We start from the raw sequence: 24,413 nt of genomic DNA on the forward strand, positions 1-24,413 counted from the left end.
CTTGGGGGAACACAGAATAGCAGAACAAGTTTTATTGCCCCTTGTCTTTCCCTACAATTAGGATGTTGGAAAAAGGGACGCAGATTTTGCATGGGTAGCTTATGTGGACTAAAGGTTATGCGGGCCTAAGCGTGAACTGTCCCAAATAGCCAAAAAAAGGTCTGGCACCTAAGGGGGGGAAAGGCCTGGCAGCGAAGGAGTTAAATAGGTGCATTATGGTATCAAATAATAAACTAAACTAAAAAACTAAAAAAACAAAAACAGAAGCATACAGTCACAGCTAGCGGAAGCTTATAGGTTTGCAGACTCTTATGTGTGTACACACTTACTGTTTCATTGAACTCAGAGAACAGGTCATCATCATTTATTTTAGAATATCTAAATTTTATTTAATTTTCAATAATTCTTCAAGATGCAAACGTCACTTTGTAAACAGATTTTATTGGTTTTCAAATAATAGCCAGAGCAAAAATAGCATAGCAGAGGGAGCACGTCAGTTTGCACTGAAGCATACCTTCAAAAATTCAAGGTGGCATTAGGTCAGAAGGAAGCGACTTAGTCAAGACTTTCCCAATTAGAGGCAATTGTCAATCCTAAATAAATGGCTTGTTATTTAACACTCTTATGCTGACATGATAGTCTCCTCCTAGCATTGGCAGATGGGGAGGGACACAGTTCTATCATAATTTTGCCCAGACCCACTGGTGAAGAGGTGGTAGCACAGCAGAGTATGCCCTGTGCTGCATCTTTGCGAATTATTTTTGCTATTTTGGAGAAGCAGCCATGCAGAAACTATCTAATCTCACCTCCTATATTATGGTGCCTTCACCGAAGCAATATTATTGCTTGAAAGATTTTACCAGGAAATAACGACAAAACTTTTACATTCAAGTTAGTCCTAATATATAATAATACTGACAGTTCGAGGCAGGTGATCATCTAATAAGCCCTGTATATTCCTCACTACTTCCTTGACAGTAGTTGGTGTGGGAAACTTTTACATTTTATGTACATTTATAAACAATGAGCTGGTCACACATTTTTTTTCTGCAGAACTTGGAAGAAGTTATTTCTAGACCACCACTACTGACCTTGTGAGGCAAGAGTTGTTACCGGCTGGAGTTTAGTGCTAGGAATGTGCCTATCATGGAGATGTACTAGTTTGCCATTTTGTCGAAAACATATGTTGCTCTCAAATACAACCTTTTTATTTTGAGCAAATGTTCATGTTATTTGACGTCCTTCTTTCATATTTCTGAAGTGTCTCAATTATCATGGATGTGGCTATCGCATCCGGTGCGATGTAAATTGCAGTTGGAAAAACAAAGGGCAAACCCGGATTCTGGAGTTTGTTGCTGGGGTAGGTGGTTTTGTTTCAAATAAATTTTTGAAAGAAAATTGAGGCAGGTGGTGAATTTTATAGCATCATTTCAAAATAAAAGGCTTAAAAACCACAGAATATACAAATATACTGGGTAACTTTGAAACTGTATATTTCTGTGGCAACAACAAGAGCAAGTCTCTAAATTGGATTTGGTAATCCATCAGCTTAATTTACTACTCTCCATCAAGAAAGGCTTTTAGAAGATGGTGATGAAAATATTTTTTCAGCAGTTTACAAAAAAAAGTAGTAAAAAAAAAAAATCTTACAACTTTTCCCCAAACAAAAGCATGCTCTTCTGTATACGTAATAATATTCACAAGTATCAAGTTGTCATTGTCATCTGGTCCTAGCACATACGGCTGCTTTGCACATTTTCTATTTGTTAGATGCAGGTATCACCATCCCATGCCAGAATGCCCACAGTTAGTCACTGTTCACCATGAAATGATAAGTTGCATATAGTAATTTAAGGATACCCATACAATGTCAATGATGATGACCATATGCAAGGGGTGTTCACCATTAAGGCAAGGATAGTCATAACTCTGTCTGAAATGGCCACTAAACCAAGCATGCACACAAAAGCCAAGGAAGGCCATATTATGTCAAAGCTGCACCCAATATACAAAGACGGATAATATTCCAGAATAACTACTACTACTAAACCTGGGCTGGGCATCATTGCATGAATGGGCACTGTAATGCCATGGATGACAACAATATGTGAAGCATGCATTCGATATGATACAGTCACCATTATGCAAGCGATTTCCTCCCATGCAACAGAGGGCCATAATACACCAATTATGCCACCCATCATTATCCCAGGAATGGTCACCAATATGGCAGGACCACAATAATGCACAGGATAGTCATAACTATGGATTTCCCTGCGTATACTATCGATATAAAGTACTGCGCACAATACAAACGCATTTTGAGCATAATCTACCTGGACTATTAGTAGGACTGAAATAGCGACCAACATGGCAGGGACTACTATTCATCTAGGTTATTTTGTTCTACCACAAAGGTAAATAACTTTAAATGTAGTTTATTTCGATCCTACAGTAGCACCTACCAGTTAACATGCAATACACATGAGGAGATAACAAAATTAATATCAAAAGTACCTAACAACAAGACCGGAATAACTACGAAATGAATTACATTTTTATCTTTGTCAACAGAGAAGGCATGTGAACTGTAGGACCCCAAGACTGACAATAAGCAGTTAGTTATTATACCTTTTGGGCGGAGGCAAGTCCAAGTGTGTATCCCACTATAAGTATGTTGACCTTTGTATCATTTTGGAAGGCTTAACTGGGCAGAAACGTTATTGTTAGAATCTGAAATAGTTGCCTGGGAATGTAGGCAATATCATGCGTCAATTTGAGAATAGCTGGAGTTGCTATGAGTGAGATTGTGTCTTCAGCAGCTCTGGGCCGGAGCAGAACAAACAGTATTCCAGTGAAAACTGAGAGCAGTCTTTCTGGTGTATAGGTGCCTTTGTCCTGGTACCTGCCATGCAACAATTACTTTTTTGAAACCTAGTTCAAATGTTGTTGACATGTAATAATTAAAGAAGCCAGCTTAATTTTCCTCAAACACAAACAGCACAAATAGATCAATGCATCTGTTAAGTCTGCCTTATCTTAATTGAAAATGATTTACCTGTGAAACTGTTCAAATAAATTCCTTGGTATAAAATTCAGCAGCGTGTACTTAGTAGTTCGAATTCGGTTGTTCTTGTATGCTTTTGACACCTTATCATATTCCTCTTTGAAGTGTGCAAGGCAAGGAATTACTATTCGGTGCTTGCTAGCTGGTGGAGAAGATTGATTGGTATAACCAAGCACATGTGGCGAGGAACACCCTTCTGAGGTAGCATTATTTCCACTTTCATGGGATACTAGACACTGCCAGCGATATCGTACCCATTCGATAGGATGTGCCATACTGATTAACATAACATTCTGTTAGGGATGAACAAAAACAAAAATTATGTAAATGTAAAACAACTGAAAAGCTGTACCTTTGGTTAAATGTTGAATTCCTCTATTATTTCTTCATTCAGCAAACATTGGCATTTCTGTGCTTCCTGATCAGCGTATCAATAACAAAAATGCACATGTTCTCCAATTGTATCTTACCAAAAACAATGTAAGTGTTGTATGAATTATTTACTGGCCTAGTCCATTTCCAGCGAGAAAAAAACATGGAAAGGCTGCATTATGATTTATAAAGGAACAAGACCAAAATAATTATTTGAGAGACATAAAACCAACATTGCAGAAAAACAATTTCTCACACTAAAGCTAAGCAAATCCTTTAGAAATTAATTACAAACATACATTTCTCTAGTACTGACATATAATATGAAAAAATACGTTTGGACCACACCCTTGAGTAGAGCCAGTCCACATCAACATAATTTGATACTTTAGAACAACGTTTTTGAATACTATCTTAAACTGATTGTGAATTTTTAGAACTTTGGTGAAGATGAGTTCATAAGTGGAATTAAGGAAGTTGACGCTAGGAAGTTGAAGAAATACTAAAATTTCAGTCAGTGTTATTTAATTGAATAAAATATAAAAAGAAATACAAAAAAACGAACAAAATATACTAGCAACAATTCTTAACTTATCAAATACACAAACAGATTACCTTTTTTTCTTCAAAGATAAAGGTAAAAAAAATAAAACAAAAAACAATAACAAACCAATCAGACCTGACTCTTTTCAGTCCTTAAATGACAAAGGTAAAAGACTTTTGCTATCTAGGTCTGTATTTAAGTTCCACTCTGTCTTGGAAATTCCATTTGAATTTTAAGCTTCAACAATTGATAAGAAATGTTGAGGCAATCTTTCGCTTTGCCCGCAGATTAGGGCATAGACCGGTCCATCAGATCCTTACGCTCTACAATTCTAAATGTGTTTCGGCGGCGATCTATGGGGGTGGCCTTTGGGGGTATATTAGTCCAAATACTTTGCAGCTTGCAGAGAATAAATTCCTTCATCGGCTACTTATGGTACCTAAGAACATAGCGAACATTTTATGCCATGAGGAACTAGGAATCCGCTATATTACAGATTTGATAGGTATTGCCCCACTTTTGCTATGGATAAAAGTATGGTCAAATCCGGTGGCTACTTTAACACATGATTGTGTAAAAGACTGTCTCTCATTATCAAACTGTAACAAAATTCCATGGCTAAACTTTGTTCACAAAGGCTTCCGAAACTTGGATTTGGAGTTCATGTATTTTAAACCAGAGCTTATGCCAGCTAATGCGAAAGAAATTGTTAAACTTCGACATAAAGAGTATGTCATGAATCTTAGATACCAAATGGCAGAGAAATTGAGCTCTTTTAATTCATATACACAAATTTTATCATCAGACTTGTTAGAACCTTATTTTGTTTGGTTCCGACCCCTTCTCCCCTTCTTTATATTCTTTACTTGTATCTTTTAGACTTAATCTGATCCATTTTAGAGTGGCGTTTCCGATAAAATGTGTGTGGGAAAAAACACTACCTCCATGCCCTTGTGATAACTTTTCAAAACAAAGTACTTGCCACTTTATCTTATTTTGTAAACTTTACTCGGCTCCCAGGAAATCTTTTTTATTACCCATTTTGCGTAATTTGCACACTTCTTCCTACAAAGAAGGACTGATTGGCATCCAAAGCCTCTCAACCAAACAAATTTATATTTCTATTCTTAGTTTTATTAAATCCGCTATCACTATTAGAAATCGATATGAATTGGTAATGTGATCATTTATTAAGAGAAATTAGGCATTGTCCTTTTTACTATATTGTCTCATTGTTATATATGTTTTTATAAGCACTTATAGTTTTTACTGTTTTAGTAAGCTTGGGTGGCAAATTTAGATTTTATAGACTTATTTTAATGAATGTTATAAGTACTGTATTTTATGATGATCTTTATGTATGCATGTTTACTTTTGTGGCTAACCGCCGAATAAAGTTATTTTGACTGACTGACAGTCGTTAAATGTGGCAGATAGCATCCTATGACAAGTATTACACTTCTTGAGTTCAACATCATTGTTTCTAGAGATAAACTCCTTTCAATGAGAACTAGTGGGGCTCTCCAAAACCGTTTTCACCTCTGCAGCCATCTTCACTCACATGACCTTTACTTTCCACAAAGTCAAGACCCATACTCAACAAAACTGTTTTAGATATATTCCACAAACAACCACCAGTATTCCTCACAAAACTGCTTTTGATCATCTGAACACACTACAGCAATTCTTGATTCTCACTCAATATCCAACCCTCAAAAAATGACTTAAGCGTATCCTTTCACAACCTCAGTTGGGTCCTGGAATCAGAGCTTTCTTTTGCTTCCTTCCACACAGATTTGGCAATTTCTAATCTTCAAGAGCTTTCATCAGCCATAACGGACTTAACTCTGAAGTAGTGCTTCTTCCCTGCATCATTTCAAAGCAAGCGTTAGTTACCTGTTGTTGCATGCAGAGTGGTTCTATGTGATCAAAGCAATTTCATTCCTTCGCTATGTCCACCTTGCTTTTGCCAGCACTAGGAATGCTCTCAACAAAACCCCTGATAAAGCGTTCAACCCTACCATTACGTTGAGGATGGCTTATTGCTATCCTAATGTGTTTGACATTACAGCTACCTAAAAACCAAATCAATCTGAATACCGTGCCTTCCAAACACTGTCCTAAAAGAAACTGATCATGATTCTGGTGGTAGGCTTCAATACAAATTTAACTTTCACCGTCCCTTACAAATGATTAACACAATTAAATATTCCATTTGCAAGGGTAGTACTTGAAACAGATCTAAGAAATCCACACATTCTCTGCCATAGCTTCCCTTTTCACACAACAGACTACTTCCCCAGAACCTCTCGGACTGAAAGTTTGTCACTTTTATAGCTTCACGCGTATTCATTTACTCACCATTCTATTTCATCATTGAGACCTGGTCACCATAAAGCTATTTCTAACTTCTCTCTTTGAGGTATTTAATCCAAGATAGGCTTGGCATGGGACATCTAAAATTTAAATTAATATCGTAGAAGATGAGTGTGGAATTAATTTGTCACCATTATGCATTCACCAAAGACAAATTATTAGCTACCTTTTAGTACTGCTTTTGTATCTTTACAGCAGTTTCTTCTCATTAAGTCAACTTTCTGTAGGATGTTTGCCTACAGCCATACCTTCTTTTCCCGCCGACCACAAAGCCATCTATACTAGCAATGACACTCAACTTCGCTCTCACAACTGGAACACTCATTTTTGCTAGTGGCATTCTCAACATCCAGTCAGCCGTGATATGTTTACCTACAAGTTTGTAATTAACTTTCAAATTAAACTCCAACTACTAATTGACAATCTAGCTAGTCAAGCAGTTCACCTCTTGATTTTGACCCCGATCAGTATATAAAAAAAGAGGGCAATGGTCCATTTTTAGAATATAAGGTGTACCTCATAAATAAAATTTAAAACCCCAAACACCACCAAGCCATTCTTTTTCAATAATGGAGGACCTATGCGTCAAAAAGTGTAGCATCTCAAAACAAATGACCAAACAGTTCAACAACGGAGTTCAGACTTCTCCTAAACCATAAGAACTTGTATCCACTCAGTTACAATGCTTATGTGTCCCTTTACAAAACGGTGGATAACTAATACACTCAAAGTACCTTTTCAGGTTTGTTCTTAACAAGGCTGACACTGCCATGCCTTTTGTTTTTTGAAGAAAGGCCTAAAACATTCTGTAACAGAAAATGTTTTTAAAAAATTGCATAGGGGTTCGTGGCCAAGTTGGCGGCTGTGTAAGGCCTAAACCATGTTTCTCCGAATATCTACAGCAGATAGAAGTAATGTGGAGCCCAAACTAGGAATAGGAACAGTGAGAGCGCCTCGGGATTAGACTAGTATCACCTCAGGCACCGGTGTCTCAAGCTGGACACTACATCGGACCTCAGCATGGCTCCATCCGGGCTGCAAACAAAATTGCAGCAGAGTAAAGGAGCTGATGGGGCCACAATGATCAACAGGCTATCCCATCCCAGGCGCACGGAGTATAGTGCTGATCCTTCAATGAGTAGGCTCCCTCTGTAGCCCTCTTGCTCCCTGAAGCGTGCCTTACACAGCAAGTTTGGCAGTGCGCCAGTAACCACTGAGGACGGGAAGCTCAGGTCCACCTTGAGGTCAGCAGGGTGGGGCTGAGGCACCCAAGACACATGCAGCCCAATTTCCATCTATTGGGTGGCCTCCCTGACAAAGATCAGAAGAGGAGCACCAGAGCCCTAATGACTCATATGGGTTGTGAGGCTACCACATCCTTGAAGGCTGTACAAAGTTAGGATTGCATCCTCCAAAAACTTCCATGCAAGAAGCACCTGAACTGTGCCAATGAGGCAGAAGCGCCATTGATTTGCCCTAGCATTATAATTGCGTGGCATACCAGGCCCCCTCTAATTCCCATGCTGACAAGATTTGTATTGAGAAACCAGCTTCTTGCACATATACCAAACCCAAGTGAACGGACTTCTTGAGGTAGGTGCCCATGCACCAGTCTTCCTCTGCTCTACTGCTGTGGTGGGTCAAATCAGAGAAGTAAAGAAAGGCACTTAAGACTCCGCTCCACTGTGTCTGGTGTGGAAGAAGAAAGAGGCATGGTAAAATGATGAGCCATCACAACAGCCCAGACTCTGCCAACCCCTCAGCGAACGACGGCAAAGGACCATAGCAGAAAGGATCACAGAAAAAGGTCGACCAAACTATTAAGAGCCACAGCGATTGCAGACACAGCCAGATCCAAAAGCAAAAAAGACCACAATGTGCAAGCCTTTCGCATGAGATCTACTGTTGCTTCCTCCAAGGAGGGCCCAGCAGCACTGTGAGGTCAAACCTCAGAGGACCATGCAGATGAATATGCTCCAATCACTAGAAAATTGGCCTGGAGCCAACCATGTTATGGGTATCACTTGGGGGATGGGTTCCTAATATGACTGGCAAGGTATAGATGCCTAGAGATGGGAAATATGTGATAGCAAGTCATAACTCTGTCTTTTGTGAGTTACCACTCCACTCTCAAGATACCTTGATGTAAATGGAATATTGTTTCATAATTTTAATTATTGTGAATTTTATCAAGAATTACAATTACAGTAAATGTGATTATATAAATTGATAATTGCTATTATAATTAAGTACACCAAGTAAAATTTATACGTTTTTTATTTTGTACATTTTTAAATTAATGTCTTTTTACAGAGCTGGTGATGAATGACCGTGCATCATCATAAAGAAGACTGAAAAAAGCACATTCTCTCCCTCTGATCTACAGTGTATAATCAATGTCAAATGTCCAACATGGAAAACTTTGATAGAGGCAGCTCAAGTAAGGAATCACATTTCAATGTTAGACACAGCAAGAAATGTGGAAAGCAACACTGTTCCCCATGTATTTTACTACAGGAAGTGCAGAATCCTGTTTAATATGAAAAGAGATTTACAGATTATTAACTAAAAAGCTGAAGCAAGTGTCAGTGATGATGCTGGAGTGAGTGCACGAGTAAATGCTTAAACAGAAGAACATTATTAAAGTCAGACGTGTATGCTGAAGAATGTATATTTTGTTGCGAGACAAAATGCTACAGGAGAACATCAATGCATGAGAAATTAATCAAGGCCACAGAGCTTAGAGTTGACAAAGGGCTTCAAGAGCATGCAACCATTAATTGTGGTTCAAAGATCTTAGCAGTTTGTAGTAGGGGCAAAGTGGCTGCAGAAGCCCACTATCATGCATCTTGTTATAAGAACTATACAAGGGTTAAAGAAAAGGAGGAAGATCATGCATCTAGCATTCAAACCAATGATCACTACAAAAATATGAGAGCTGAAGCATATGATGAACTTTTTCAATACTGCGATTATTGCTAACACAGAGGTGATACGTGTGGTGGAACTCACTGAAAGGCTTGAAAGCCTCATGACACAGAGGAATTCAGGGAATAGACTAATCAATCAACCAAGAAGCATATTAGAAAAAAATTTGGTCTCCCAAGTTCGGTGACAGCCTCCACATATTCCCAGAAAACCGAGGAAAATTATTGGCCCAACCTGATAGTACCATGCTACAGGATGTTGTAAGCGAATACTGCAGTTTGAAAAGAGAATTATCAGTTTTTAAGGTTAAGGCAACAGGCATGAACAAGATCATTGATCAAACATCATCCCAAAGAAGAACAATGGTTAAAACAAACTTGACATCAACACCAAGGCCGTATCTTCCATCAGAAGTTGATAAAGATTGATTTATAGTGCCCGATTAACTTTAACCAGTGGTCTCCAAACTTTCCAATGCCACGCCCCCCCAGTTGCAAAAATAGAAATCATTGGGCCCCCCTCAGGACTTTTTACAATTATTTTATAAAGATGGCAATGTTTAAATATGTCTAGACCTATTTAAACATTGCAGTTCAGTACTGTTACCTTTTAAAAAATGCAATAACATGCTTCTGCTTAAAACAACGGCCTGTTATCTGTGTAATGTAGCTTTTGGCCAGAGTCTGGCGCCCCCACCTAGGATCACTTGAGCTCCCCCAGGGGGGCCCGCCCCCCAGTTTGAAGACCTCTGCCTTAAACTGTTCCTATTAGGATTTCTGACTGGAGATCCAGAAAACACAAAGCCGTCCAAAACGGTTGCCTTTCTCATGCAATCATTCATGCAGGACATTATATATGCAGTCACAAATGGCCAGCAGAACCCCCCCCGACCAATTGTTGCTCCTATACGCCGTAGAAACACTGAAAGCCAATGTTGAAATCATTTGCACTCTAAACAGAATTGGTCATGGGATTTCATACTCGCAACTGGAAGAAAATGATACCACAAATACTGAAGAATTGTTAATGTATGTTTCTGGTGAACGAGTTGGGACTCAGCCATTGATGACAAGTACTGAAGTCATGATGGAATGTGTTGCCCAACTGAAGCGTGCACAAAATAAGAACATAATCTGGGTTGTTACAAGACAAGAAAGGAGCCTCACACAGATAATTGCAAGTTGGTCAGGATTTAACATCAGTACTAGAGACCTAGTTAGTGTATCACAGGATTCCATTGGCTACTTGTCCACCATTAATTTCCCTGCAACTGAGTTGACAACTGTTAAGAGTTTTTGAAAGAGTCAGAGCTGATAAGTGAATCACTTGGTGAACATTTTAGTGGTCATGGATCAAGCTCTCTATGCAACAGCAACTGAGATTGTGCGGAAGCATAAAACAATGTACAACAGACTCATTCTTCGATTGGTCACCTTTCACACCATTTGCAAAGTCCTGTTCATTCAAGGAAAATGCTTTCAAGAGACTGGCCTTCGCCACCTTTGCATTGAAGCAGACATGATAGAAGAAGGATCAATATCATCAGCACTAGAAGGTCGTATGTACAATTGGGCAGTTCAAGTACACAAGTGCATGTATGAAGCTATGTTGAGACTGGCTTGGTTGGAATTTATCCCCTGGGTGGAGAAGAATTACATGGAGAACATTCAGGTAGTCTACTCCTTCATTGAGGATGTTGATGACTTTGCAAAAGACCTATGGCAACATAGATTAGATGACCTCTTGCAGAATGCTGCCTTTTGCCAAAGTAAAACAGCTTTGGGATGTAATCCTGGAACATCTTTATCATGACAATGGAGATCTCTCTGCATTTTGGATGTTTTAAGTGGATATTGTTGAAAATGTCTTGCTGGCTCTGCTACGTGCTGTTTGAGAAGGAAATTGGCATTTCCATCTTTCCGCCATACGGTCTATGATCTCATGGTGTTTTGAGTATGACTGAATGATCTACGCTAGATATCTTCCTGTATACTATGCCGAAATGACATTACTTGCAGTGAAACATCCAGAGATACACCACAACTTCATTAACGGATGATTTTCAGTTCAACTGTCAGATGTCAATCTGTTCGGACTAATTTTGGTCGATCAATTGATAAGAGGTAACAGCCAACAAAGACACAGACATGAGTGGTACGACAAGGTTCAACAATAAGGTGGGTGCTGTGGGAAGATATTTTATGACGGCTGAACACAGAAGCACCTGTTTAAGTCAGATAAGTGAAACGGTTCATAACAACAGATCAGATCTTACTCAAGCATACCTACATAAGTCAAAAATTGAAAAAGACAAAGATGCTGTCAGTCTGGTTCAAAGCTGGATAAACCCATTTGTTGGGCCACATGATCTCATTAGTCTTGCCATAGTTATAAAAAAAAAAGAAAACATAGTATCCAATAGGTGAACAGTACTATATAGACTTCAAACTTGAGAATAATCCACCAAGTTTCATGACCCAATGAAAATGAACAAACTAAAAACCTTCACTAACGCATCCAAGAAGAAGGCAGTGAACAGCGATGGCAGGACAATCATTATGAAAGCAGACAAAGCACTATTTGGTCAAATCATTGTGACAGCACAGAATCAGAACCTTTAAAACAGCAGATATACTCTCTCATCCATTAGGACCTTTACCATGGGCTTTAGCAACCCCAGAACGTCTGTTGCGAAAGAAACAAAGCTGTTTTAGCAACATACTTGCAGAAAAACATTACCCCTACTGAGGAAATGCCTGGAAATTCTGCCACGCTAATTGATGGTATGGTTCTTGTTCAGAGAGTAAAAAATGAGGAATCAAAAGTTGGTGAAGTGGCAATGTCTGTCTTGTCCATGGCTTTGCGGGAAGGGAATAGGAGTCAAAGTACTCAGGCACCAGTTACAGAGCATCTCACCTTCACAGATTGTCAAACAGTGGAGGAAATTCCTAAGTCACGTAAGGAATAAAAAAAAAAAAAAATCTCATTGCATTTCTTGTGAACGAAGGGAGGAAATCAGAGTATTTTGTAAAACTTGAGAATAAAACCCTGTACGCAAACGGTGAAGATAAATGCTACAAAAGCACATGTGAAGATAGCCACGAAGTGCCCAATCTCAACAGTACACACAAAGAAGCAGATGGTTGTTTGTTGCTGCATGCTGCACACGCTCCTGATGAGGGTTATGAGGCAGTAACAATAAGTTCAGATGACACCGATGTGTTCATACTGTGTTTGTGATTCCATGATAGAATCATGGTTGAATTGTCTCTGAAATGTGGTACTAAAATAGGCATGCAAGTCCTTGACATAGGGAAAATAGCTTCAACTCTTGGTGAAAAATTTTGTCGAGCCATGATAGGTCTCCGTACATTTACTGCTTGGGACACAGCGCATTTGCGGGAAAAGGAAAGTAAGTTCATTCAAAATCCTGTCTGCCAACAGACATACACAGGAAACATTTTCACAGCTCAGAGACAAATGGGATCTCTCTGAAGAACTAATGGCCAAATTGGAGCAATTCCCATGCTTGCTGTGTGCACCAACATACTCAGTTGATCACATGAATGACTTGAGATATCACCTATTCTGTGCAAAGAAGGGTGACATAGACAGTCATCAATTTCCACCTTGCAGGGACTGTCTGAAGAAACATGCCGAACATGCGAATGATCAAGCCGCTATAAACAAGAGTTGTCTTCTGAATGATCCACGGACACCTAGTCCAACTGGGAGAGGGTGGAAGTTGGAAAAACACAAGGGAGCAGAGCAACTGGTAGTGGACTGGATGGAGGGGAAGGCTGCGCCTCAGGCTGTGTTAGGTCTACTAGCTTGCAACTGCAAACAGCCAACATGTGTCTACTGTCTAAACGAGCTCAAGTGCACTGACCTGCAGACTTCCTGCATGTGAAAACCAAACAGACGCAGTGAATAATGACATCTATTCAGAAGAAGATGATGACATGTACTTGCTTTCAGCACAGCCTCTCCCACAAGAGAAAAGAGCAGGCCAAAAACCTTGAGAAACTGAATTGTGGCGGACACGTACATACAAGGACTATAAGGATATCTTATCATGCATGAGGCAGCTTCCAACACCTTCATGAAAGAAAGATACAAAGATCACAACATATTGGTAGCGAACCCCAGCCAGGGTTAAAAATGGTGCCAAGAACGTCTCAAAGAATGGTGGCTTTACTGTGGCAACACTGGCTCGCGATTACATCTGATGTGGAACTGCTGCAAACCCACTTTATATTGGGAGACAGTTCCAGACAGCATAGATACCTTATTGGACACAAAAATTCCAAGCTACCCTGCCTACGTAATATCAGATGTGCCATATCACCTAGGTTACCTACTTAAGTCTATGAAAAGAGCGCAAATTGCCATAGCATTATGGTGCAACAAGCCATTCTCTCCTTTTGGGGCTCTGACCGAACACTGGACTATACTAATGGGCTCTACAAACTATAGCACTTATTAGGTATGGAAAAGCAAATGCTCTCTGCTGAGCATAAATCGGAAACATATCAAGAGATATCGGTTAATGAGATCAGCATGCTCTCATCAGAATTCAAAGACTTAACTTGCCTGCCCAAAACACCTTGAACTGCTGCATCTAATATCCCCTGCGCAGGGAGCTACAGATAACGCACATTGGTAGAATGCCCAGGTGCAGCTGTGGTGGGGAGCAGACAGCAGACAGCCTTTAATCCATGGTACAGGGAGCTACAATAACAATTTACAATATACCATTTCTTGCAGTGTGTGTGAGGGTGGAATAAAGGGAGGTGAAAGTTAGCGTCCTGTATTTGTAGCTTTTTTGTTTTTTTGCTTTCCTTTCCATCTTCTGACATACCATTTGACGCTGGCTTCTGGGTTGTAGGAGGTAGTTCTGTATTATGGTTTGTTGTTTTTAACTGTATTTCTGAAATTAATAAACAGAACTAATCCATAAAAAATTTGCACCAAATTCACACATGCGAAGGAAGAAACTGTTCCTTACTGTTCTGTGCTGGAGCCAAGGTTATACTCTCTACCAAACACTGTTTAGGTGTAACACTGTCACTTGACAATGCATGTTGTAAGTACTCAATTTCCTTTACCTTGACTACATTACTTGTCTCTTCAGATCATACCTTTTTCCTCTACCACAGGTAGGATGCCCATAATAACCTTGTTTGTGGTCGGCTTCAGTGAAAATTACCATTATTCTAGCACAGGTCGACTACTGAATTTGTCTTAAATTAATTTGACATGCAGTTAGGATGTGAGGCTCTGCATCCAACTCCATCTTATGGTATGCTTCCATAGATCCAGTTAGGAAAAACCTTTGGCTTAACCCCACCTTTATTAAATACTCTAGGGATGTTTAAGCATTAGAGGAGCCTGTCTGTTTAGTCTGTGGCTCTGGCTCGGTCACCATCACCAACCCGAAGATTGCCTTCCCCAGGAGCAGTTAAATGGGGTTAGGGACAATAGAAGAAGCTGGGAGCTCGGTTCTGGGCCAGGTCCCAGCTGTGGAGTAAAGAAGCACAGAGCAGAAACAGAAGGAAGAAAGCAGGGTCAGCACTATTCAGCCACAGACTTACTACACTCATCGTGGCATACCAACGAGAGGACACAGAGAAACAACCACTCCACTGGGCAACTTAGGCATGTTGAGTCCAGCCACCTCGCCCACATCAGCCTATCCGCAGCCAAGACAGACTTCATGATACATTTCATAAATGATGGTGCCTTGACACCAACAAGCTGCAGTTCAAGTTCTTGTACATAGGTCCTTGAGCAATCCGAAGAGGCCCAAGAACTATTAAGGGCCCAAATGTGTCACATTGTTTCAATAAGCCTACCCACCGCAAAGCCACAACATTGGGAAAGCTTGCTGCAGGGGAATTTGGAAATGTGACTAGTGGAATAGGTTCTCCAGGCACACTGGTTAGGCCTCATTACCTGAATTTTAGCTTCAATCAGGAACTTGTGGTATTGCAAATTGAGTATTTATACTGTGTGTAAAAACATGACTTGTAATATGAAATGAATTTGTAATTGCTAAAGACTGATTGGTAAAACATCATTACATTTCAACACAGACAAAAATAAAAGGTTACAGAGTTTTTTATTGAAAATTATTTAAGACATTTGCAGTGGAGGAGTAACAATTAACCCCTCGGGTGCCCTGGACATTTCTCCTCCGATTTCGTGGAGGGGGCGAGAGAGGCATGAAAGGAGTGGAAAGGCCTTTCCTCTCCTTTCATATCTCTCTCTCTGCATTTCTGCTTCCCGATCGTGATGCGGGTAACAGAAATGCCACTAGACACCAGAGAATTTTTTGTTTGTTTATGTGATAAGGGTAGCGGCCCCTTGAGCAAGGGCCACTCCTCACGAGGGCATTTTATTTTTAGGCCAATTCTGCCCCCCCCCCTACTATTATAAATAGGCCGATCTGCCCAGGGGGGTCAGACACCACTAGACACCAGGGATAATTTTTTTTGTTTGTTTATTTTTGTTTCATGTATGCAGAGAGCAACCCCTTAGGCAAGGGTTGCTCCCTTGGGGGCAGATAGGCCTATTTTTATTAGCCCAATCTTCCCCCAAGGGGAGCAGAAACCACTAGACACCGCGGAGTTTTGTTTTTTATTCATGTTTATCCATAAGGGGAGTGCACCCTTGGGCAAGGGCCGTTTCCCAGGCGGGCAAAAGATTTTTAGGCCTTTCCTGCCCCCCCCCCAGGGGCAGATCGGCCTATTATAATTAGGCCGATCTGCCCCCAGGAGGGGGGCAGAAACCCCTAGACACTAGGGATATATATTTTTTTATGTATATATTTCTTTTATATATATGGGAAGCGACCCCTTAGACGAGGGTTGCTCCCCTGGTGGGCAAATTGTATTTAGGCCATTTCTGCCTCCCTTGGGGGGCAGATCGGCCTATTGTAATTAGGCCGATCTGCCCCCAAAGGGGGCAGAAATCACTAGGCACCAGGATTTTTTTTTTGCGCCAATTTCGCACAAGGGTAGCGACCCCTTAGGCAAGGGTCGCTCCCCTTGGGGGCAAATTTATTTTAGGACATTTCAGCTCCCCTTGGGGGCAGATCGGCTTATTTCTATTAGGCCAATCTGCCCCCACGGGGGCAGAAACCACTTAGGCACCAGGGATTGGTGTATGTGTGTGTTTTGTTTGGAGGGGGCAGCCCCATGGGCAAGGGTCACTCCCATGGGGGGCACATTACTGTTGGCCATCTCTGATCGGCCTAATTTTGGAAGGTCCATTTGCCCCCAAGGGGGGAGGGGGCAGAAAGCCCGCCAGGAAGATTTTTTCCCCAAATAAGAGTGTGGGGGTATGGCCATACCCTCACCCCAAATAAATGGGGCCAAAGTTGTTCTGCCCACCGGTGGGCAGAGGGGGCAATTACCCCAGATCCACTCCCCAGGGGGGCAGAAAGTATAAAGCATAAGCAAAAAAAAATAGTGGGGTGGTGGCTACCAACCAGCATGGGCCTGGTTATGCCCCCACCCCAACTAAAGGGGGTAACAGTCTTTCACACCCCCCCCCCCCTGCATGGTAAAACATCTTATCCCAAGGCAAGCAAAAGGACATTTGATTATTTTGAGTTTTGGTTTTACATTTGGGCCATGAGAGCTTGGGTAACTCTCAAAATCGTCCCATTTGGAATGGTGAGGGCTGCACTTTTTGGACTTTGGGACGCTGCCATGTAGAAAAATCCACAAGACCTAGAAACATCTGAAAACTAAACATCTGGGTGATTCCAGGGTGGTATGCGTAAAATGTATCCTGCACCATTTTCTTACCCACAATGCCCTGCAAACCTCCAACTTTGCTGGAAATCACACATTTTTCCCACATTTTTGTGATGGAACCTTCAAGAATCTGCAGGAATCCACAAAATTCCTACCACTGTGCCTTGTCTCATGTATACCGATAAAAAGTCTGCTGCACTAAAAATGTTTTGTTTCCAAACTGCCCTTGTGGACCCGCTTTGGTTCCCCCTCAATTTCGACATGTATTGTGGCTCTTCCTTGTCACAGGCACTTGGCCCAAGTACACAAGTGAGGTATAATTTTTACCCGGAGACTGAGGGGAACGTTGGGTGGTAGGAAATTTGCCCCGGTGCGGTGATCTTTTTGGGCTAGACTTGAGGTTTGCTGAGGATTCTGGGTAAGAAAACATTGGGGGATCCACGTAAGTCACACTTCCCTAGACTCCCTCGGGTGTCTAGTGTTCAGATACTTCTGGGTTTGGTAGGTTTCCCTAGATGGCTGCTGAGCTCAGGACTAAAAACGCAGGTAGTTTTGTATTTGATCATTTTGATGTGTCCAGATAGTGTTATGGGGCATTTCCTTTCAAGGGCACTATGCCTACCCACACAAGTGAGGTACCACTTTTATCGGGAACTTTGGGAAACACTGGGTGGAAGGAAATTTGTGTCTCCTCTCAGATTCCAGAACTTTCTGTCACCGAAATGTGAGGATGAAGTGTTTTTTGGGCCACATTTTGAGGTTTGCAAAGGATTCTGGGTAACAGAACCCAGTGAGAGCCCCACGAGTCACCCCATCTTGGATTCCCCTAGGTGTCTGGTTTTCAAAAATGTGCAGGTTTGGTAGGTTTCCCTGAGCTAGAGGCCAAAATCCACAGCTAGGCACTTTCCAAAAACACAGCTCTGTTTTCTTTGGGAAAATGTGATGTGTCCAAGTTGTGTTTTGGGGCACTTCCTGTCGCGGGCGCTAGGCCTACCTACACAAGTGAGGTACCATTTGTATCGGGAGACTTGGGGGAACGCTGGGTGGAAGGAAATTTGTGGATCCTCTTAGATTGCAGAACTTTCTGTCACCAAAATGTGAGGAATAAGTGATTTTTGGGGCAAATTTTGAGGTTTTACAAATTATTCTGGGTAACAGAACCTGGTGAGAGCCCCACAAGTCACCCCATCTTGGATTCCCCTAGGTGTCTAGTTTTCAAAAAAGCGCAGGTTTGGTAGGTTTCCCTAGGTGCCGGCTAAGCTAGAGGCCAAAATCTACAGCTAGGCACTTTGCAAAAAACACATCCGATATCAGTGTAAAAATGTCATGTGTCCATGTTGTGTTTCCTGTTGCGAGCATTAGGCCTACCCACGCAAGTGAGGTACCATTTGTATCGGGAGACTTGGGGGAACACAGAATAGCAAAACAAGTGTTATTGCCCCTTGTCTTTCTCTAAATTTTTTCCTTTCAAATGTAAGACAGTGTGTAAAAAAGATGTCTATTTGAGAAATGCCCTGTAACTCACGTGCTAGTATGGGCACCCCAGAATTCAGAGATGTGCAAGTAACCACTGCTTCTCAACACCTTATCTTGTGCCCATTTTGGAAATACAAAGGTTTTCTTGATACCTATTTTTCACTCTTTATATTTCAGCAAATGAATTGCTGTATACCCGGTATAAAAAGAAAAGCCACTGCAAGGAGCAGCTCATTTATTGGCTCTGGGTACGTAGGGTTCTTGATGAATCTACAAGCCCTATATATCACTGCAACCAGAAGAGTCCAGCAGACGTAACGGTATATTGCTTTAAAAAAAATCGGACATTGCAGGAAAAAGTTACAGAGTAAAACGTTGAGAAATATGGCTGTTTTTTTATCTCAATTTCAATATTTTATTTCATTGCTGAATTCAGAATGATGTCTACTTTTCAGAAATGTTAAGCTTTCTGGGATCCAGCATTGGTTTCACACCCATTTCTGTCACTAACTGGAAGGAGGCTGAAAGCACAAAAAAAGTAAAAATGGGGTATGCCCCCAGTAAAATGCCAAAATTGTGTTGAAAAATTGGGTTTTCTGATTCAAGTCTGCCTGTTCCTGAAAGCTGAGAAACTAGTGATTTTAGCACCGCAAACCCTTTGTTGATGCCATTTTCAGGGAAAAACACCACAAGCCTTCTTCTGCAGCCCTTTTTCCCATTTTTTTTTTAAACGAAATTGTCACTGAATTTTGGCTAATTTTTTGGTCTCTTTCAGGGGAACCCACAAAGTCTGGGTACCTCTAGAATCCCTAGAATGTTGGAAAAAAAAGGACGCAAATTTGACGTGGGTAGCTTATGTGGACAAAACGTTATGAGGGCCGAAGCACGAACTGCCCCAAATAGCCAAAAAAAGGCCTGGCACCTGAGGGGAAAAGGCCTGGCAGCGAAGGGGTTAATTGAGGGAACTAGTAATTCCTTTATAAATCACCCAACCTTTCCCTAATCGGAAAAAAACCAAAAACTGCCCTGAAGAATTACTTTAATTCTGTATATTAGATGGAGAACTTAAACTCTAAGACGGTGATGTGGCTCCACTGACAGCCGACAGCAAAGGCAGCCCTGGGTCCTACAGGAAGCAATCTTGTCCCTTCAGTTTGGGAGGATGGGGTGGCTTGGCGGGATTGGTGGTAAACCAAAGGAAGATAAGTACCGGAGCCACACAGACATGAGTGGTTACTGGGAACCCACATATGAGAGGGATTCAGCACAACCCAGAGAGAGGCATAATCTAGGCTTGAGGACAATGTAGAATTGGGCTCACAGATGACAACAGCGGAAAGCCGAAGAGGTGTGGCCAGCAAGGACTGGCAAACCAGCCAGGCCCCACTAAAGAAGACAAACAGATGCTGAAGCCAATGTTGAAGGTGCATGTGGCAATACTAGGAGAAACTCTGAGGTGACTGCAGACCAAGCACATGCATGAGTGTGACAACACAGCAGAGAGGGAGCTCAGGCCGGGAACAATGCAGGCACCCTGCCAGTAACGATAAAAAAAATGGGGATGGTAAAAAGGGGTGGGTCTCCCATATTAGGTAGCCGCCCAGCACCTCCCATGAGCTGAGAGGGGACAACCCAAAAAAGCAAAAAAGTGAAATATAAAATAACCATAACAGATTGACTGGTCAGAGAAGAACCAAACTACGGGCTCTCAAAGTCCACACCTATTTAACTGCCTTTGAGGTTCAATGCTTCAGACCGTATAAAAGGCAAGAGGTGCGGGTTACCCAGGAACTTTGACTCTTACAGAAGATAAACTAACACAATGACCCACGTTAGTAGCAACAGTAAGAGTGGGCTTTTTCACAAAATCTCACTTTAGAGGAGACTACAAATGAAGAGATATGCTGCTTATTTGCCTGCCAGACTAAAGTGGAAGTGAAACCCTGAACATACAACAGCTCTATTCCACTCTACTAACAAGCTAGCAGATGGCGGGTGATTCAATTTTGCCTTGACAGCTAAAGAAGAGAGCTGGGGAATAGTTTTCTCGGTTTGCTTCCCTCAGCACTACTTGTATTATTAGCAGCTATCTAATCTATTAAGAGGACCTCCATGACTGGTGTGGCTGGAGGTGTGTGGGGGTTTGAAACAAGAGAGATGCCAACATCCAGGATTTACTAGAATCATCCATTAAACAAAGTACAAGGGTGGCGCAGAGGAGCTGACCAACTGGTAGTCAATCAATCAAGAGGACTAGAAGCAAGCAGCGACCAGATGTTTTGTGCTACAAGCCTTGAAAGAAGTAATAGAGCCATCGAGACTGAGCTTTTTGAATAAACCTGTGTGACAGAGAGGTGTGTCACATTTAAGAGACAGGGTCCACTCCCTGTAAGAGAACGTGGACGAGCAGGTTGATGGCCTTGAATAATTACAAGCTTGAATGATGCAACCTGAAGAACAGTGCATCCTCCTACATGCCTAATGAGAAGACTAGAACAGTCACTAGAAGAGGAACAATATCTGTATCCAGAGCCTATCGTCAGGAGTAGAGTGTAAAGGCATATTGTAGGTTTTAGACCTCTTCAGTCATCTACTAGAAAACTTAAGTGACAATTTGATACATATTGACAAATCCCACAGCATAACCCTGCTGTCATTTAACAGGTCACTTGTCTTGAATAAGGAGCACATTGTGACTAAAGCATGACAAGAGAACCCCATCTCATAGTGGAGTGCAGATTCCGCTGTTCCAGTGAATTTAGCTAAGTGTAAGGCAATCAAACCAGTTAAAGACCACTTGTTCTCCAGAGCGGTCGGTTATCTATAGTGCAATCCTTTCTGCATAATCTTCCAATGGGAGGACCGTCAGCATGCTTATACTTCTGTTAGAGAAACTTGGCCGTTCCTTGAAGCTGGACAGAGAGGTTGACAACACTACAAACCATCCATAAGAAAAAAAGAGATGGGCTCCCTCTGGGAGAGACCATCCAGACGGCGAGGAAGACCAAGTCCAAATTTAACTGAGATTTCTGAAGAAACAAAAAGTGATCCAACATCTGTGGAGGGTCAATGGTGATGCGGAATGCGAATCTCAAGACAACCAGAATTGCAGAACAGCCCTGTAAAGCATCATAGTATTTTATGGAAAATAGCAGGTTTAGGGGCTACTAAATGCTGTCTACAGAAGACCCCCTCCTCCGCAAGGACCAGGCAAAAATGAAATCATAACTTTTCCTCCTACAACATTTCGCCTCTAGTTACAAGAAAGCAGCGGAGGTAGAGATATTAATAGGAGCACAACACTCTTTTAGTGAAATGGAATCAGGAGAGACAAAGATAAACAATGGCTGGTAATCAATGGGTTATCACCCAATTCATCATGCATCAATAAACCATGGGCAAGAAAAAATCCTTACATAGGCAATATCAGAGATTGTGGATTTTGTCTCAGACCACGTAATAATAGGTGCTGCTGCATCACATGTGCAATGTGTGCACCTACAAATTATTTTTATTTACCTATCTGATTTGGATCTGCTAGTTAAAAAAAAAAAAAAAAGTGTGTGAGGAAAAGCAACATCACGGTGCAGGTAGAAGGGAAGCAACATGGAGGATTGAGATGCTCTGAGAAAAATGGAGGGCAGAAGCAATATGGAAGGTGCGAGAGAGCAACATGGAATTTCGTAGGAGCTAGTAAAAGCACATTGGGAGAACGCAATTTGGAGAAGCACGCAAGGACAAACACAATATGGGAGAGAGGAAAAGCACACAGGCAAGACAGCAAGATGGAGCCCAGTGGAGAGGGTAGGAAGAAAAGTACACAAGGAAGACAGTGGTAAAACACATGCACTCTCGTGGAATGTTTAACCAAAAGAAAAAGAAGTAGTGCCTGAAGATTCAGTAGTACAAGCAAACATATACTAAGGCCATGCTCCACGAGAGGTACAAATACAAGAAGAGGAAGGAAAGTCCATTCAAGCTAAAAATAAAGAGTAAGCAATTGAGAGTGACAAGGTCAACCAATAGTAACCAAGGGCAGACTCTAGGCCTACTGAATGACAGAAACAAGTCTACTGGCAAACGAGACCCACTTTTTTTTTTTTTTTTAAAGCTACTGAAATCTAAATCCTCAGCAAAGGGAAATTTTCAACCCAAATAGCTTTGTTTAGATTTTGGATATGTGCAAGCAGACACAACTCAGTCTTCTTGCATGCCAAAACAATAAGCGAAAGCCACAAAGTTGCCTGAACTGGTTCATGTCATGCAAAAACCTTTAGATAGGTCATCTGTCACATTATATGGAACACGGCATAACTTTTTTTAACGGAACATAGTTTTGTTTAACCTTGATTGTTAGAATAAAACCCATTCTACAGGAAACGGTTCAATATTTTAAGTGTCAAAACACAATCTACTTTGTCAATTTTCCTACCCTTAAGTGCTGTAATAATTACATATGGCATAATTAACTTTTTTTAATGTCAAAATTCTTTATACTTGTCTGTAATGACTATTATGATCCTAACTCCTGAATGAATCAACAAGTAACCTAATATCCACTGTATCTGCAGGAGGTAGCTTCGTCAGTGAGATTGGAGGGGACAGGGGGAGGAGGGGTGTATCTCCAATTTTTTTAATAAAGCAGTGGGCTGTAGGGTGAATGGGCGGTATAGCCAAGATCAAAGATAGACTGTTGCAATAAGGTACAGGGTCAGTCCTGATTTGTATTAGGTGGTTCTCTAAAGCTGATTTAGATATTGGGCGATAGGTACAGTCGCACTGTAAACGATTACCATGTACGCCAAACTCAAGTTCTGACCTCTGACTTGGAGTGGACCACAGGTTTTGTACCGAAAGAGTGAAAATTGACTCAACTGGTGTGAAACTACCTCCTACAATTTAAGTAGGGCCTGTCAAACATAAGTCATTGACTGTCCACCCTATTTAGAGTGAACAGTTCAATGGCTATTTTTTTCTTTTCTTAAGCTGTGTGAAACTGCCAGATATATCTCATGGTGTTGGGGGTATGTTTTTTTTTTTTTCTTCAAAAACAAACTCCCACGTTAGGAGTTTGTTTTATAAAAATGAAAAAAACATTTGAAAAGTCCGATGGTCAGCCGTCATGTTTCCCTACACTTCTGCCACGAAGGTCGTTCCCACAAAGATAGAACGATGTTCACGAGAACAGCAGGTATCTCTAAATTTGGCAAGCAAAGTAAAGGCTGACGTAAAGTCCCCTGTCCACCAAAAACTAAATCAGGCCCTCTACCTTGAGTGGCACAGTGGTTAAAAAACAACAGGTTGGAATTCTATGCCGAGGGATTGCCAGTGGTTAGATCATTGCAAGCATTGGGTGTTTGATTGCTAGTAGTATGCCTGGAAACCAAAGACGTACGCAGCTTTGCAAGCTTACTACTGCCAATGTTTGTGAATTCCAAAAAGCAGTAAATCTGCATCCACTCAAGGAGTACATCTATGTTAAAACCTCTTAGTGAAATCAGGACAACTTAAAAGACCTACACAGACAACAGAACCGACTCAGGCCCGACCCAAATGCCAAGCAAAGAATGTATTGATTTGGATGGTCTCACATCCCCAACACCGCCACCCCGAAGCTAAAGCCCTGTGTATCTACTCCAACAATGGCAGGGTCTACAATTTTCCTTTTAACTTCTCCTTACATGTAACCACATGGGCCAGCTCTTCAAGTTTGTCCAATGGCTCCTCAGTCACATCATTAGTACCACTGTCATCAAAACACATACCAAAATGCTTCTCCTACCCTACATAAAAATGTCTAATTTTATCAGATTCCTTAGATTGCTAGCCACTGGCCTGGCAATTTTTTGCACTGAATGCATATGCTCCACATGGCTAACAAGCAACT

General features: G+C 41.3%; 1 protein-coding gene across 5 annotated transcripts in view; it reads right to left on the reverse strand.

The window, feature by feature from the left end:
- ATP10D (ATPase phospholipid transporting 10D (putative)) overlaps window positions 1–24,413 on the reverse strand; it is a 614,572-nt gene that overhangs the window by 419,754 nt on the left and 170,405 nt on the right. For all 5 annotated transcript variants that reach the window (XM_069201689.1, XM_069201684.1, XM_069201678.1 and 2 more), the window contains exon 2: window positions 3,059–3,360. In XM_069201689.1, the coding sequence (XP_069057790.1) occupies window positions 3,059–3,354 (296 nt within the window). In that variant the 5' untranslated portion in view covers window positions 3,355–3,360. The remainder of the gene's footprint in view (window positions 1–3,058; window positions 3,361–24,413) is intronic.

The sequence above is a fragment of the Pleurodeles waltl genome, chromosome 1_2, assembly GCF_031143425.1.
Source record: "Pleurodeles waltl isolate 20211129_DDA chromosome 1_2, aPleWal1.hap1.20221129, whole genome shotgun sequence".
Lineage (NCBI taxonomy): Eukaryota > Metazoa > Chordata > Amphibia > Caudata > Salamandridae > Pleurodeles > Pleurodeles waltl.